Source organism: Symphalangus syndactylus, chromosome 24, assembly GCF_028878055.3.
Source record: "Symphalangus syndactylus isolate Jambi chromosome 24, NHGRI_mSymSyn1-v2.1_pri, whole genome shotgun sequence".
Taxonomy (NCBI): domain Eukaryota; kingdom Metazoa; phylum Chordata; class Mammalia; order Primates; family Hylobatidae; genus Symphalangus; species Symphalangus syndactylus.
In genome coordinates, this window is record NC_072446.2 from 17,941,704 (window position 1) to 17,958,624 (window position 16,921).

A 16,921-nucleotide genomic window follows, 5' to 3' on the forward strand; every position below is an offset into this window, starting at 1 on the left:
CATTTTACAAAACTAAACGTGCAACTACCATATGACCCAGCAATTACATTCTTCAGAATTTATCCCAGAAGTGGAGAGTAGGGGGGATAACTTATGTTCATTCAACATGAACTTGAATATTCATACCAATTTTATTTGTAATGACGAGAAACTAAAAACGACCCAGATGTTCGTCAGTGGATGAATGTATGCAGACTCTGGGAATGTATACTATGGATCACTACTTAGCAGTAAAAAGGAATGACTATTGCTATGCACAGCAACTTGGATAAGCCCCAAGGGAGTTATGTTGCGTGAAGAAGGCCAATCCCAAACGATTACATATACTTGAAAAGAAAAAAAAAACTGTAGAAATGGGAAAGAAATTAGTGCCTGCTGGGGTGGTGGGGTGGGAGGACTGGAGGATGTGATTATGAAAGGGCAACACAAAAAGTTCTTTTGCTGATGGAAATGTTCAGGGTTTTTTTTTTTTTTTTTTTTTTTTGAGATGGAATCTCGCTCTGCCATCAGGCTAGAGTGCAGTGGCGTGATCTCAGCTCACTGCAACCTCTGCCTCCCGGGTTCAAGTGATTCTCCTGCCTCAGCCTCCTGAGTAGCTGGGACTACAGGCGCCCACCACCACGCCTGGCTAATTTTTTTGTATTTTTTAGTAGAGACGGGGTTTCACCTTGTTGTCCAGGATGATCTCCTCACCTCGTGATCCACCTGCCTCAGCCTCCCAAAGTGCTGGGATTACAGGCATGAGCCACTGCGCCCGGCCATGTTCAGTATCTTAACGTGGTGATGGATACAAGAAGCTACAGGTGACAACATGCACATAGTAAGCTTCTTGGAGCTTACAGTATACTAGCAGTAAACAAATATACAAGCAGATTATGTTTTTTTTAAGAGACAATGTTAGAGAGATGATGTTGAGACTATGTTGCTCAGGCTGCTCTCAAGCTCCTGGGCTCAAGTGATCCTCCCACCTCAGCCTCCCAAAATACTGAGATCACAGGCATGAGCCACTGCACCTGGCCAACATCATTTCAAAAGTGAGAAAGGCTATGTACTTAATATATGGTAGTTTTTCTTGTCCATACTTTCTGTTTCAGAGGTTTCAGGTTACCCACGGTCAGCTGTGGTCTGAAAATAGGCGAGTATGGTACAATAGATATTTTGAGGGACAGAGGCCACATTCATGTAACTTTTACTACAGTATATTGTTATAATTGTTCTATTTTATTATTAGTTATTGTCAATCTCTTATTGTGCCCAATTTATGAATTAAACTTTATCATAGGTATGTACGTATAGGAAAAAACATAGAATATATAGGGTGGAGAGCTATACACAGTTTCAGCCATCCACTGGGGGTCTTGGAATGTATCCCCCACACATAAAGGGAGAGTACAGTACTAAAGAAATGTGATTCTAAGAAGCATGGAGTATTCAAATAAGGCCCTTTTCAGGCACTGAAATTGAGCTAATCTCTGGAGGAAGAGAAAAAAAAATGGGGGAGAGCTCAATAGACCAAAGGAACAGAAACTGCAAAGGCTTTGAGACAGGACAAATGAAGGGAGGTCATTGTAGCAAAGTGACAAGTGGCATGGCAAGTCGGAGAAATGTGCTGGAGCAGAATCACACAGAGCCTCGGAGCCCAGGGTATCGGCAATGAGCTTTGATATAATCCTAAGGGTGATGGGAAGCCTCAAAAAGAAAAAAAGAAATCTTGCAGAGGCACAGCTTTGAAACCAGCTTGTACTTGCAACTCACAGGTGATAGCTGATCCAACGTTTGTGACTCTTGCCCCGGTAGATGTTACAATGTGGGATTGACATCACTTTTGACCTTGTTTCAACCATGGTCATACTACATGGTATATGTATTTTTTTTTCTCTCTCTCTGATTTTGTTCTTTGTATTTTCTTTGAAACCTGTCATTCTGGCATATAAAACATTCAGCTTTCCAATCACAATTAGGGTACTCTTACAGAGGAGGCATAGACACAAATTTGTCCTTGATGGTTTTAATGGTGTTGTTGACCAAAATAATATTTTGTGAAGCACATGTGTATCTCTAATAAAAATCTTTTTTTTTTTTTTTTTTTTTGAGACAGAGTCTCACTCTGTTGCCCAGGCTGGAGTTCAGTGGCACAATCTTGGCTCACTGCCAGCCCCGTCTCCCAGGTTCATGCCATTCTCCTGCCTCAGCCTCCCGAGTAGCTGGGACTACAGGCACCCACCGCCATGCCCAGCTAATTTTGTTTTTTGTATTTTTTTTTTTTTTAGTAGAGACAGGGTTTCACCGTGTTAGCCAGGATGGTCTCGATCTCCTGACCTCGTGATCCGCCCGCCTCAGCCTCCCAAAGTGCTGGGATTACAGGCATGAGCCACCGCGCCCAGCCATAAAAATCTTATTATAGCTGAAGTATTTGTAATGTTTTCCATCACAATGAATGTATCTATATAAACCATAAATAACTGAAAGAAAATAGGCATCTAGGTCCATCGCAAATAAAGTATGATGAGAGTTTTATTTGTAATTTACACATATTAAAATAGTAGATCTACTAAGTACAGTGTCACATGTTGCCTCCTGGGAATACCATTGCTTTCTCTTTCTGGCATTAGTTCAAGGGGTAAATAAGAGATTTAAAAAATTTTTAAAGGCAGCTTTCAGGCCAATCACCTGGAGAGATATTCAATTTGTCCTTTCTTATATTTTAAAATTACAGTTAAATATTAAAAGTGTTCAACTAAAAGATCTTTGCTTCCAATTTCTCTCGAAACAATGGAACATGTGACAAGAGTGAACCCACATTGCTGTAAGACAAGAATCTGGTATTGAATAAAATGAAAGTAAAAAAAAACCTGACAAATAGAGAAAAGCAAAGGGGACAGGCAATAAGATCGTTAACAAATGAGACTGATATAAGAATTGCTTTCTAACATTTATGGGGAAGGGCACAGGGGTTTAAGCATGTTATTGAATGTTCCACATACAGTAGAATATTTATTGAAAGTAATGTAATTGTCACAATTTGTAAGGAAGAAGAAAGAGTTGATGAGATTACAGAAATGAGCCAAACCATTAACTTTCTAAAGGGGAGGAATCTGTTGGTAATGTTGGGAGTTAATAAAACAAGAAACAAAGTTATAAACACATCATCGAGAGTTACAGAGGCAACCACCAGTAAAATGAACACCAGAGAATGACAATGGTGATTAAGTCCCGGGAGGTGAATTCGTTTCCTAGAGTAGGGTTGCAGTAACAACGTACTGAGTGTCCTGCACAACAGAAATGTATGCTGTCACAGTTCTGGAGGCCAGAGACCAAAATCAAGGTGCTGGCAGGGTTGGTTCCTACTGGAGGCTGTGAGGGAGAGTCTGTTCCATGCATCTCTCCTACGATCTGGTGGCTGCCGGCAGTCCTTGCCACCTTTGGCTTTTAATTGCATCATTCCAGTCTCTGCCTGTCTTCGCATGGCTTTCTCCCTGTGGGTCTGTGTCTCTTCTTATAAGGGTACCAGCTATGGGACTGGGGTCCACCCTAATCCAATAATCCCACTGCAACTTGAATACATCTACAAAGATCCTAGTTCCAAATGAAGTCACATCTGCAGGTACCAGCCATTACACCTTAGGCATATATTTTTGGGAGATCACAGTTCAACCCACAACAGAAGGGTAGGAATAAAGTAGGCACTGCTACTTTTCATGATAAACGCTTCAATACCATTTGATTTTTTTTAACCTTCTCTATGTTTTAGATTGATTTTTTTAAATGTAAATATATGTACAAATGAGGCCTGGCACAGTGGCTCATGCCTGTAATCCCAGCACTTTGGGGGGCCAAGGAGGGAGAATCACTTGAGCCCATGAGTTCGAGACCAGCATGGACAATATAGCAAGACCCTGTCTCTACAAATAATAAAAATCAGCTGGGCATGGTGGTGCATGCCTGTAGTTCCAGCAACTCAGGAGGCTGAGGTGGGAGGACTCTTAAGCCCAGGAGGCAGAGTTTGCAATGAGCCGAGATAGCACCACTGCACTCTAGCCTGGATGGCAAAGCAAGACTCTGTCTCAAAAATAATAATAATAAATAATATTTAAAATATGATGTCATTATCTCTATTAGAAGGTCTTCTCCATAAGACAAAACCATGCATGTGCTCAGATGACAGAGAATTTGGCATGTGAGTCACACAGCCCTTTTAATTCTCAATATACCAGGGTTCCCTAACATTTCTACTATGCAATACTAGCATAAGTAGGCCAAGAATCGTTTCCTGGGAACCCTATGGGTCTGTGGAATCCAAAGCACCTACTTTGCATGAGACCCTATGCTGGAAAGGTAGATACAAAGATGAATAAAGCATGGTTTCTATCTTTAAGAAATTCAAATCCAACGGACACTGACTGTGTCAGGATACTCCTGACTGTGAATAACAGAATTCGCTACCCAGAGTGCATTGGATGATGAGAAAATTTTACTACATCTCTAATAGCTAGGACTCTGGTGCACACGAGAGAAAATCCAACATTGTAAAGGCTTAAACATGGCCAGGTGCGGTGGCTCAAGCCTGTAATCCCAGCACTTTGGGAGGCCGAGGTGGGCGGATCACCTGAGATCAGGAGTTCGAGATCAGCCTGACCCACGTGGAGAAACCCCATCTCTACTAAAAATACAAAATTAGCTGGGCTTGGTGGCGCATGCCTATAATCCCAGCTACTTGGGAAGGCTGAGGCAGGAGAATTGCTTGAACCTGGGAGGTGGAGGTTGTGGTGAGCCGAGATTGCGCCATTGCACTCCAGCCTGGGCAACAAGAGCAAAACTCTGTCTCAAAAAAATAATAATAATAAATAAATAAATAAAAATAAGTAAAAAAATAAAGGCTTAAACAAGAAAGAAGTTTATTCCTCTCATATAAAACAAATCCAGAGGTAGGTAGTCTTGGGCTGCCCTGGTGTTCTACGGTGCCCAGTTCCAGGCTTCACCTGTTGCTGGGCTACCCTCAATCCATGAGCTTTCCAGCGTCATGGGCCAAGATGGCTGACGCCCATTTTCGAATCAGTAGGAAAGAGCAAGAGATGAAGAAGGGCGTGTGTCTTCTGTGCTTATTCCCCTGAGGCCAGGAATCAGTTGCAGGAACATACCTCGCTGCACAGGGGTCTTTACTATGGGTTGCCTTGTCTCCAACTAGAAATCAGACATCCATTACCAAAGAAGAAGGGATCGGCCCCAACCGGACAGAACCTGCCACCACCATGAAAATAAAGCCCTCCTTTCATTGTGACGAGTGCATCCAGGCAGAGCGGGCCCAGCAGATGAATCACCTCAGGGAAAGTCGAGAAGACTCACAGGGAGGTGAAGACACAGCAGAGACTTTGAGGGATTGATAAATGTTTGCCACATGGACCACAAAAGAAAAGGGGTCTATACAGCGGGAGGGCTGCATGCAAACCTGGTGACGGATTGATTTGGGAGGGAATACGGAGGACAGCAAGTCAAAGACAACTCCCTGGCTTCTGCCTTGAATAACAGAATGGATCTTGATGCCATACAATGAGCCACGGAAGCCCATAAAGAAACCAAGCTCAGGCCGGGCACGGTGGCTCACGCCTGTCATCCCAGCACTTTGGGAGGCCGAGGCGGGTGGATCACCTGAGGTCAGGAGTTTGAGACCAGCCTGGCCAACCTGGTGAAACCCCGTCTCTACTAAAAATACAAAAAATTAGCCAGGCATGGTGGTGGATGCCTGTGATCCCAGCTACTCAGGATGCTGAGGCAGAAGAATCATTTGGACCCAGGAGGCGGAGGTTGCCGTGAGCCAAGATCACGCCATCGCGCTCCAGCCTGGGCAACAAGGGCAAAACTCCATCTCAAAAAAAAAAAAAGAAAGAAAGAAACCAAGCTTGGGTAGGAAAGAGTTCAGTCAGTTTTGAATGTGTTTCAGGAGTCTTTGGCACTCCGGTGCAGACTCATACTTCCTTGACTAGAAAAAGTACTTACATTGGAAAAATATGGTTTTTTGTACTACAGTCAACCTCTTCTATCTAATTTACCTAAGCCTTAGAAATGTGGGTATGGAATTATTTATCACCTGGGAAAAACATCAGAGTAATAATCCATCATTTAATTTATGGAGATGTGAAGAGTCACATCCTCTTTGGCATAAGCTTAGGAAACTTCTAGAATATGGCATGGTGGGTAGTTTCTTACATGAGGAGGGGATGGCTCCAAAGTAAATATCTGAGTATTGAAAGAGGGGGCTGTGACATTTTATGATTTTGAAAAGACATATTATAGACAGCCATATCGGAAGAGGAAATATTTTAGATGAGGAAGAAACTGTGTTAAAAAAGAATGAATCATTAGTACAGAAAAAGTTATCACACACACATACACACACACAGATAAGTTGGATGAAATTCCAGAAAAATAAATTTTAGGACATTAGCTCATTGTGCAGAACCCAGAATCCTATTTTTGCAGAAACCAAGAACAAGGTCTGACATTGAGCTTAGGAGATATAAATGACCTAGTCACTACAAAGGATAGAATGACAGAACAAATAAGACCAAAGGTGTTTGGGAGAATGAAAATAATAATGGCAATTAATCCCTACAGTTAGAGAGTTGTTCCCTTTTCAAATACATTCACATTCATTTAATACACCCATTAACCCTGATTTTGATAAAGTAGAAACGATCATCCCTAGTTGTTTACTGTTGAAACAACAATAAGTTAACCCATGAAAGCAGCATATCCCAGACTGTGTTCCCTAGAATTAAATTTATTTGTTCCGTGGAATACATGATTAAAACAAATAGTTCCATGGCCCAGTTGTTTTGGAAATGCTGACTCAAAGTCCCTCCAATTTCTTAACTGTAGGACTTTTCAGAGCCCATGAGGGGCTGCAGTGGGTTATGAATGTCAAAGATGGGGCCATAAACGTTGCAGTTCCCAATTTCTTTGACCACACAACGTTTAATCGTGAAAGGCTCTTTTAACGCACTCTTTCATTCACATTTTGGGAAACACTAAACACAGGATTTGCTGGACTTCTCCTTCTGGTCCAAGGTGAACCGAATCCCTGCAGACTCAGCCACATGTGATGATGAGGAAGCAAATGTGTGACTTGCCTTGGAGGCCACCTTTACACAGAAAGAGGGTGATTTGTCAAGACATATACAGTGGCAAAGCTGGGATTAGAACTCAGGCTTCCTAAATCCAGGACCGACATACTTCCCGCCATACCATTTGCCTTGGTCTCAAAAGCGATCAGTGGTCTTCCTTCCACTCTACTTCCTCTCAAGTGTTACTCATCTTGAAAATGTAAAACTATGCACGGAAACTTTCATCCCCTTCTAATTAGTATAAGCAACGTTATTTCCTGAATGAAAACATGGAACTGGTATTTAATGAGAAGGTCAGAAACTACATTTAAAGTCACTGGAGTCTTAATATTGTGGGAATTACAGTTAATCAAATTCGCAGCCGTCTCTGACAGCTATGGGTGCTTGAGGGGTGCTTCATGGAGGAAGTAAGAAATAAAAAATAAATTGTTCTATATGTGCATTATTCATACGTTTATTTTCCAATTTTTGCAAGAGTGTATTTCGAGCTACATTTTCAGTGAGGGGGTACCAAATTTTAAAATTCTACAATCTTTTTCTTGTGTTGAAACTTCTAAAAAGTCAGATATGCAAGACTGGCACTTTTTTCTTAATAATGTCTTTAAAAATAAAAAGGGAGAAGTACTGTGCTCTTATAAATGCCATAGATTTCCTGCGGGAGGGATACGTTTGCATGCAGCACACCACCTCCGTATTGATCAAATAGCATGATGTACACTTCCTCATTTCTTTTGGAAATTGCTTTATTTATGTTAGAATAAACTCTAAAATTTGGTCACGGTGTGCTACTTATAACCCCAGTATTTTATTATCAAGATTCATAAATTACACAGCATTTAGATGAAAAATGCATATCTCAGAATTACTCCAGCTTTTTATATGCCCCGAGAGATTAATACTAAATGTATCAGATCTAAAAGAGTAGAGGATGAATCAGCTACAGGAATTCATCAAGGGCTTGGAGGCTAAATGTAGATAATTCTTCCATTCTAATGCTTTGAACTTTGGTTAATGATTATTATAGATGAAAGAGAATGTGGCTTACCAAGTTCCCCAAAGATTTACATATTAAATTCCAAAGCCAGCAGGTAGCAGTCTGAAATAGAGCAAGTTTGTCCTCAACTTCCCTTTATTCATTTCACATTCAAGCAAGAGCTTCTTCATCCATTTTGATTTTATATTTTTCTGTCCTCCTAAAACATCCAAATCCTGGCTTTTTCTGCTTCCATCACTGCCCACCCTATTTTCTCCAAATCAAAGTTTCTTTTTCTGGTTTCAGATGCCTCAAGTACAGATTTCTTCTGGTAAACTAAATAAAAGTATGACACATAGACATCTGTATGTATTCCATTTCCTCTATTGATAACATTTCTTGCTTTTCAGCCAATACTTTTAAAAGTGTTCACTATGTGTTAGATTCTAGTAACTAACAGTGAATCATGTCTCCCATCCCCAAAAAATCCCTGTCTTTGTAGACCTTATTTTATGTGGGGGAGAGGGGAAGACAATAGGAAACAGCCAAGCCAGTGTGTTATGTTCTGGTGCCTCCTAAGAAGAGCAATAAGAAGGATGTGGAAGGCAGTGAGTAGGTGGGTTCGATTTCCAACAAGGGAGTCAAGAAATGGCCCCTCTTAGAGGAGCAATTTGAGCAACGCACTGAACAAAGTAAGGGAGTGAGCTCTGTGGGTACCTGGGGGAGAGCATTCCAGGAAAAGGGAAGAGCAGGTATAAAGGGCAGGAGGTGCTTGGCATCTTCTAAGGAAAGAGAGGAGCCCAGGGCACCTGGAGCAGAGGAAGGTGGGATTAAGGAAACTCAGAGATGAGGTGAAAAGGGCAGCAAGAAATCAAATCATGTGATTGCATAGACCAGGGACCTTATCCCTGGGCAGCAGATGGGTACTGGACCAGTACTGGTCTACAGCCTATTAGGAACCCGGCTACACCGCAGAAGGTGAGCAAGCATTCCTGCCTGAGCTCCACCTCCTGATTCTCATAGGAGTGGAAACTCTATTGTGAACTGTGCATGCTGGGGATCTAGGTTGCCTGCTCCTTATGAGAATCTAATGCCTAATCATTTGAAGTGGAACAGTTTCATCCCGAAACCAATCCCACCCCCAAACCCGTCTGTGGAAAAATTGTCTTCCATGAAACCTGTCCCGGTGCCAAAAAGGTTGGGGACCACTGGCGTAGACCATTATAAGACCTTCGCTGAGGGTGTTGCAGCAAAGAATATCGTGATGTGATATAAATATTTCGAACAGACTCTAGAAGCCCAAGAATTTGGCAGCCCACTGCCTAGAACCCCAGTGGTAGCAGTAGAGGCTGTGAGCTGTGCTCAGAGTCTCCATACATTTTGAGCATACAGCCAACACCATTTGCTGATGCATGGGATTTGAGGAGTTCTTATAATATATTCCTCACTTATCTTCTTTCTTCTCTTAGGTATGTATAGGTCTATCAGTAAAACATAGCCTATTTCTTATTTTTTCTACATTCAGAAAGGTTGGCATATGGAATTGTGCAGAATCAGATGTTTGGATTGTGAAGAACCAGACATATTTGGAACTCTACCAAGACAAAAAAGGATCAAAAGGCCACACACGATGACCAGACAGTATAGGGCCTCAGGGTGAATTGCAAAGTTACAGACTGGCTAAGGTTCTCAAGAGAAGACCTGATGTGTAACTACACTTTCTGGCCACCTAAAGCTCTGTCTGTGTCTAGATGATAAGCCAAACATCTTCCTGGGTATTTTGATTCTCGTTTTAAGAAAAGGCTGTTCAAGCAAAAATAAAGCAAGTCATCCTTATGGCATTGCTCGCCATCTTGTTATAAGGTAAAATACTGGATACATGAGGGATAACTGGGCCATAATACATCTGGTTCAAAATGACTGGATACAAATAGTTTGGAGTGTTATAGAAGTGGAGAGTTTGGCTCAAGATTATTTGCAGGGTTCAGAGCTATGCTATCACTGGCTTCATGGATCACTGTGCCTACATAATACATTTGCAATTCAACAACTCCTCCCTGGCAACAAAAAATATATATATTTGAAGTGTCATTTCATATTTGGCATATGAAAGATAAATGATAGAGGAAATCTGGACTCAAAAAGGTATTAAGTGGGTTCTCCTTTGGCGAGAAGGAAGGCTGGGAGTGGGAGAAGCCTTGGAATGTGGAACTGCTTCATGGGGTGACAGGGAAATGAAATGCATGGAAGATGCAACCCTTGACTCCCTTCTCTACCTGTCCCAAAAGCTTGTTTTGTGCTTATTCTTCCCTTATGTACATACAGGTGTGCCTCTAACGTATAGCATAGTCCTTATTTCTCTAATTTGAGAAGAAATGCAGCTTCCTCTACTGTTTTCATCATCATATAAACCAAAGTGTCATCATAGACCCTTTATAAGGTGTCGAAAAGTCACTGCTTTTGGAGAGTTTGCACAAAAGGAAAGACGGTTCACTTCCCCCACCTAGCCAATTTTCTGTTCTAATAGATGGACTGGTTTCGCATAAAATTTTAAATGGCAAAGAAGCCTGGCCCCAGTAAATTCTCACCAAATGAGGCTTAAAGAATCTTCAAGATGGAAAGCCAAAACTAAAATGTTCTATCATAAAAATAAGCATAGTTCCTTCATAGACAAAAGAGTAGTATTTTCTCCATATGAAAGTAACCAGAGCCTCAGAGGAGTGTTAACCATGTGCTTTCACACGTTTTCATGAAAAAAGAAAATACACAGGCTGCCTGTTAACAAGGACCATGGAAATATACTGCCATGTAGAGGGAAATACTTAGCTAATTTGTGAATCCAAGTGGTAAGTAAATCTTGCACTTACCTTAATGAGTTTTAACATACAATGACTATTTTTAGTGAGGAAGTCTCACTACTACTAAGAAAATTTAGTCATCAAACTTAAAGAAACAACAAATGGGTAGAACTTCCTCTTCGTCCACTGTTACCTGTTTTCTGCTTCTTCCCTTCCCTTTTCTCCCCACATTTCCCAAGCATTTGAATGAGTGTCTTTCTGCCTCAGGCAGTGTCTCAGACACAATGAGATCCAGTCCTCATCCTCTCGGGGCTTCAGTGTAGGGAGTACAACAACGTGATAAGTCCCATAGCAGAGATTGGAAAACAACAAGAACAGCTACAGCAAATAGCAGGAAACCGGAAGAGTGACTTTAGATAGTCAATTACTTGAAAAAAATAGCAAGCAGATGTTATTTTAGGGGTGTTTTGTCCTTGGAAAAGATATTGCTTGTACCTTTGTTAAATAATTTAGGCAAGTTTTCAGAGTCAATAATTCCAGTTGCCTCCCTGTAAATAGATTTCTGGAAAGCTACAGCAATCGAGTCTTACCTTATGATAACACCTGAAATATGCAGCACGTTCATCAGAAAATTTCTCCAGTCTTTTTGGACCTTTGCTTGAAGCTTTCTTGAATACTAACCAGCATCGTTGATAAATCTGGAAGGAAACACAAAGACTGAGCTCAGCATCTCCACTGACTGACATTTGCATTTAAATGTTTTCTTTTTGATGTTTTCACCTGTGAAATATTTGCAAGCCAGAAATGTGATGCTGCTTAGGGAAAATAAAGTTTTAAAAATCAAAATTGTTTCCACAATGGGCATATTATGTGTCATTCAGACAATTACTGGAATCAAAAGAAAATAAGTATTTGAAGATAAATTTCTTCATGCTTTGATAGCAATATCACTAGGTATATTTCAGAAAAAGTCCCAGAGATAAAAATCCCAAATAAGTACAAATAAAATAGGCATTCAAGGCACATGCTAGAATTTCAAGTGCAATTAAATCTGAAAACCATGGGCTTGGTCTATGCTAAAGATCTCATTGCCCATCCTAGAATCTGACAGCTCATGGTTATCATGTGATATTCCTCATAATGGATGGTGAAGAGTTGGACCAGACACTAAACTAACTAGCTAATAATTGGCTGATTTACACCAACCAGATTCTTGCTTAGGATATTCAACCCAGAGACTTGAAGATTACTGCCAAAGGTGCAGACCAAATTGAAAGGTCAATGCTGGTAGGTTTAAACAGAAGTTGTTGGCCATGTTGAATCACTTGCAGGAGAGTTAAGCAGTGGAACATGCCACAGGGAACTAGATCATTTCTACTCTAGGTAAAAGGGACATTTTAGTTCTTCACCATCTTTCAATTCCTAATATTGAGATCTAGCCTTTCCTCTGGGTTTCTTGGAAATCACCTATATCCCCAGGAACCCATCACCATCAACATCACTGCAACTTTTAATTAAGCTAGCTTGAATGGGGGTCTGATTCTAGCAACCAAAACTACCCTGAAGAAAATAACTAGTAAAAAGTACACTAGTACATTAAAATATTAGTAATGCTAGAGAGAGAAAATGCAAAGAGCTAATGAGCATATGAAAAACAATGTTCTCCAAAAGCGAGATCTCCGCTCATTGCAACCTCCACCTCCCAGGTTCAAGCGATTCTCCTGCCTCTGACTCCTGAGTAGCTGGAATTACAGGCAAGTACCACGATGCCCGGCTAATTTTTGTATTTTTTTAGTAGAACGGGGTTTCACCATGTTGGTCAGACTGAATTCAAACTCCTCACCTCGTGATCTGCCCGCCTCGGCCTCCCAAAGTGCTGGGAAAACAGGCGTGAGCCACCGCGCCTGGCAAATGAGTATAATTTAATAATAATATTTACTGATGGCAAATGTCTGAGTGGCACTGTTATACTCAACTGGTGATCTTTAAAGGTCACTTGACAATAAATAACCTTAAAAGAATAAAAATCAGGCTGGGCACAGTGGCTCATGCCTGTAATCCCAGCACTTTGGGAGGCCGAGGCCGGCAGATCATGAGGTCAGGAGATCGAGGCCATCCTGGCTAACACGGTGAAACCCCGTCTGTACTAAAAATACAAAAAATTAGCCGGGCGTGGTGGCGGGCGCCTGTCGTCCCAGCTACTCGGGAGGCTGAGGCAGGAGAATGGCGTGAACCCAGGAGGTGGAGCTTGCAGTGAGCCGAGATCGCTCCACTGCACTCCAGCATGAGTGACAGAACAAGACTCCGTCTCAAAAAAAAAAAAAAAAAAAGCAAAAGAAAATGAATAGAAATCTATCCTTAGGAAAAAACCCGAAACAAAATGAATTCCATATTCAAGCGCAGATGGGTAGATGCTCTTCAGTCATGATTATCCTCGATCCTTAAATCACCTCCAATTACCATATGTGGTTTTGTATATTTGACCCATAAATAAAGTTTATGTACTACAAAGTTTAAGAACCTCTGAACTAATAAGAAGAAACAAAACAAAGTCTACATAAAATATTTGGTCCTTCAAAACATAGTCAATTTGAAAACCTCTTATAATTCTATCAGTACCTGGCAGATGGGTGAGGAATTCAAGTTAACTACTACTTGTCTGCAATCTTTACATATTCCATTTTTCTCTTCTGGCTCAGAAACTTGAACATAAATTAATTGCTTTGTTCAGGGTGAAAAAACGAAATCCACTCTACTCCGAAGTTTAGCTCTAAATAAAGAGGCTAAGATATGTGCCTGATCCCACCGAATGTACAATAAAATGTTAGCAGCATTATTTACAATAAAAAAGTTAGGGATTACTCAAATTTCAACAATAAGGAGTGACAAAGTAAATTATAATACTTCTATAATATATAATGTAATATATCTACTTATCTATAGAGCAACATTAGTAGCTATATAAAGTAAATGGTACACATATAGTAAACATGTAGTACATATTACGATACATATAGAATATATCTATAATAAATGTTATGCATCTATAAGATAACATAGGTAATTACTTTATAAAAAATAGTAATATAGTGTACATAATATTTATATAGTAAATTATACTACATCTATAATACATATATTATCTGTCTGCAGGATAACATAGTTGGTTCATTTGAAACAAGTTTCAGAAGGAATTTCCAACGACATAGAAAAGTGTTCATAATATGTTATTGTGGAGAGGGGTGAAGCAGAATATAAATTTTCATTTAGGTCATGATCTCCACTATACTAAAAATGCATGGAAAAAGGCAAAAAAAAAAACCCAAAATGTTAACAATGTTTTCTCTGGATCATGAGAATAGATTTTGGGTTTTGTTAGTTTTTGTTTTGTTTAATAAAAGTTAATACTGTATGGCTGGGCGAGGTGGCTCATGCCTGTAATCCCAGCACTTTGGTGGGCCAAGATGGATGGATCATTTGAGGCCAGGAGTTTGAGACCAGTCTGGCCAATATGGCAAAACCCCATCTCTACTAAAAATATAAAAATTAGCTGGGAGTGGTGGCACATGCCTGTAGTCCCAGCTACTCTGGAGGTTGAGGCACGTGAATTGCTTCAACCCGGGAGGCAGAGGCTGCAGTAAGCCGAGATCATGCCACTGAACTCCAGCCTGGGGAGCAGAGAGAGACTACCAAAAAAACAAAACAAAACAAAAAACCTGTAAATTAAATGAAAGAGGATTCTGTTATTTTTTAAATACCCAGAGGTATTAGTATAATTAGTCAATTCTATTGGTTTTCATCCTGCACAGTTGTTAAATCCACCAAGCAATATAAAAACACAGATGCAAAGGTGGAAAAGCAGTTCAGTGGAAGAAAAGCAACCTTTTCAGTGCACAGTACTGAGGCAATTGGACATCCACGGTGGGGGGTGGAAAAATCGTCTACTTAAACATTAAAACACTCACCTTATATAAAAATAGCTTAAAATAGACCCAAATATTAAATAAAATGAAAAAACTTAAATATCAAATAAAATGATAAAAAGAAAATGCGTGAGATCACAGTCTGGAGAGAGTTCTTAGACCTGTTATCAAAGGCACAATCCACAGAGGGAAAATTTGATAAACTGGACCTCATCAAAATGAAAACTTTTGTTATGTGAAAAACTCTGTGAAAGGGGATGAAAAGACAAGTGACAGACTGGAAGAAAAGATGTGTAAACCACATATCTGACAAAGAACTGGTATCTAGAACAGGTAAAGAACCCTCAAATCACATCAGTAAAACAAACAAATAATCTAATGACAAAATGGGCAAAAGTCATGAACAGACATCTCACCAGAGAGGGTGCGCAGATGTTCGAGAAGCACATAAAACATGTCCAGTATCACTGCCCGTGAGGGAAGGGCAAATTAAAACCACAATGGCTACCAATACACACCTATCAGATTGGCTGAAATAATAATAATACCACCACCACCAAATGCTGACAAGGATGTGGAAAAATTGGATGACTCCTACATAGTTGGTGGGAATGTAATATGGTACAGCCACTCTGAAAAACAGTGGTAGTTTCTTAAAAAACGAAACAAGCAACATACAACCAGCAGTTTCATTCTTAGGAATTTATGACACAGAAATGAAAACTTTTATCCCCACACAAAAAAAATCTGTATATGAATATTTATAGCTTTATTCAAAATAGCTGAAACCTGGAAGCCTCATAACATGGAAATCCTTCTGTGGGTGAATGATTAAACAAACTGTGGTACATCCTCCATACAATGGAATACTACTTAGCAATAAAAAGAAATTAACTATTAATATCTGCAACAACTTGGATAAATCTCTGTAAGAATTATACTGAGTGAAAAAAACAGCCAAATCTAAAATGTTACATACTACATGATTGCATTTGTATAGCATTCTTGATGTGACAAAATTATAGAAATGGAAAACAGATTAACGATGGTCCGAAGTTAGGAATGTGGTGGTGGAGGACAGAGGGTGCCCAGGGATGTGGATTTGGCTGTACAGGTTAACATGAGGGATCCTTGTGGCAATGGAACTGTTCTGTAGCTTGACTGCATCAATATCAATGTCAATATCTTTGTTACGATATCGTACTGTAGTTTTGGAAGACTTTACTACCACAGAAACTCAGATAGGATCTTTTTGTAATATTTCTTACAATTGAATGTGAATTTACAATTATCTCGAAATAGAATGTTTAATTAAAGTTTTAAAAAGACAGTAAGATGTACAGATATTAAAGCAAGATCTTAAAATTACAGCCTAATCTAACAAATGTCATCTACATTCTTCTCCAGTCCTTTTTTTTTTTTTTTTTTTTTTTGCCATCCGATCACAGTGTAATTAACCACTAGACTGAGTAACTTTAAGAAGGCAAGTTACAAGAGCCATTGGTAAGAGTTCAAGCACAAAATCCTTTTCAGGGTGGAGATTCAGCCATGAAAGTGAACATTCTCAGTACTATGGTTGTCAAGGAGAGTCCTATCAACATCTTGCTTATGTCTGAATAACAGATGAGACAATTGGCTCTCTTAAAATATTGCCACCACCTGAGAACTGTAATTACAGTGGGAATGACCGTCACTCTGCTTCTTCAAATAAAGGATGTGAAAAATAGGTTTCTTGCTGTCATTCTACTATTGGCAACCTCTTGCTTTTGTACATGCCCCAAGAATGTGTTCAGAAACTGAACATGCTAAAGGTATGCAAACATTATGCTCACTGCAAGAAAAAATATCTTCACCAAGAAAGATATTTTAAATTTCCTAACTATCCCTCAGTTTTCAGACCCAAACTTCAATGACAGCATTTCTAACGTTTTTTAAAATGTGTTCCATTTTCTTCACAGTTTTTGCCTGGCTTATGTCCAAAAGCTGCTGAATGCAAGCTAAAGGTTCTTCAATTTCAGCATGCCTAATGATTTCCATTTTTGACCCATCAGTATTAAGTCTAGGGGACTTTTTTCTCATGTCTTATTTTTCTTTTATTAAGTAGTG

The 16,921-nt window shown here is 39.9% G+C and overlaps 1 protein-coding gene across 3 annotated transcripts in view; it reads right to left on the reverse strand.

Moving 5' to 3' along the window:
- The window catches only part of DOK5 (docking protein 5), a 179,552-nt gene that overhangs the window by 88,111 nt on the left and 74,520 nt on the right, over positions 1-16,921 (reverse strand). For all 3 annotated transcript variants that reach the window (XM_055265845.2, XM_055265846.2, XM_063634239.1), the window contains exon 2: positions 11,483-11,590. In XM_055265845.2, the coding sequence (XP_055121820.1) occupies positions 11,483-11,590 (108 nt within the window). The remainder of the gene's footprint in view (positions 1-11,482; positions 11,591-16,921) is intronic.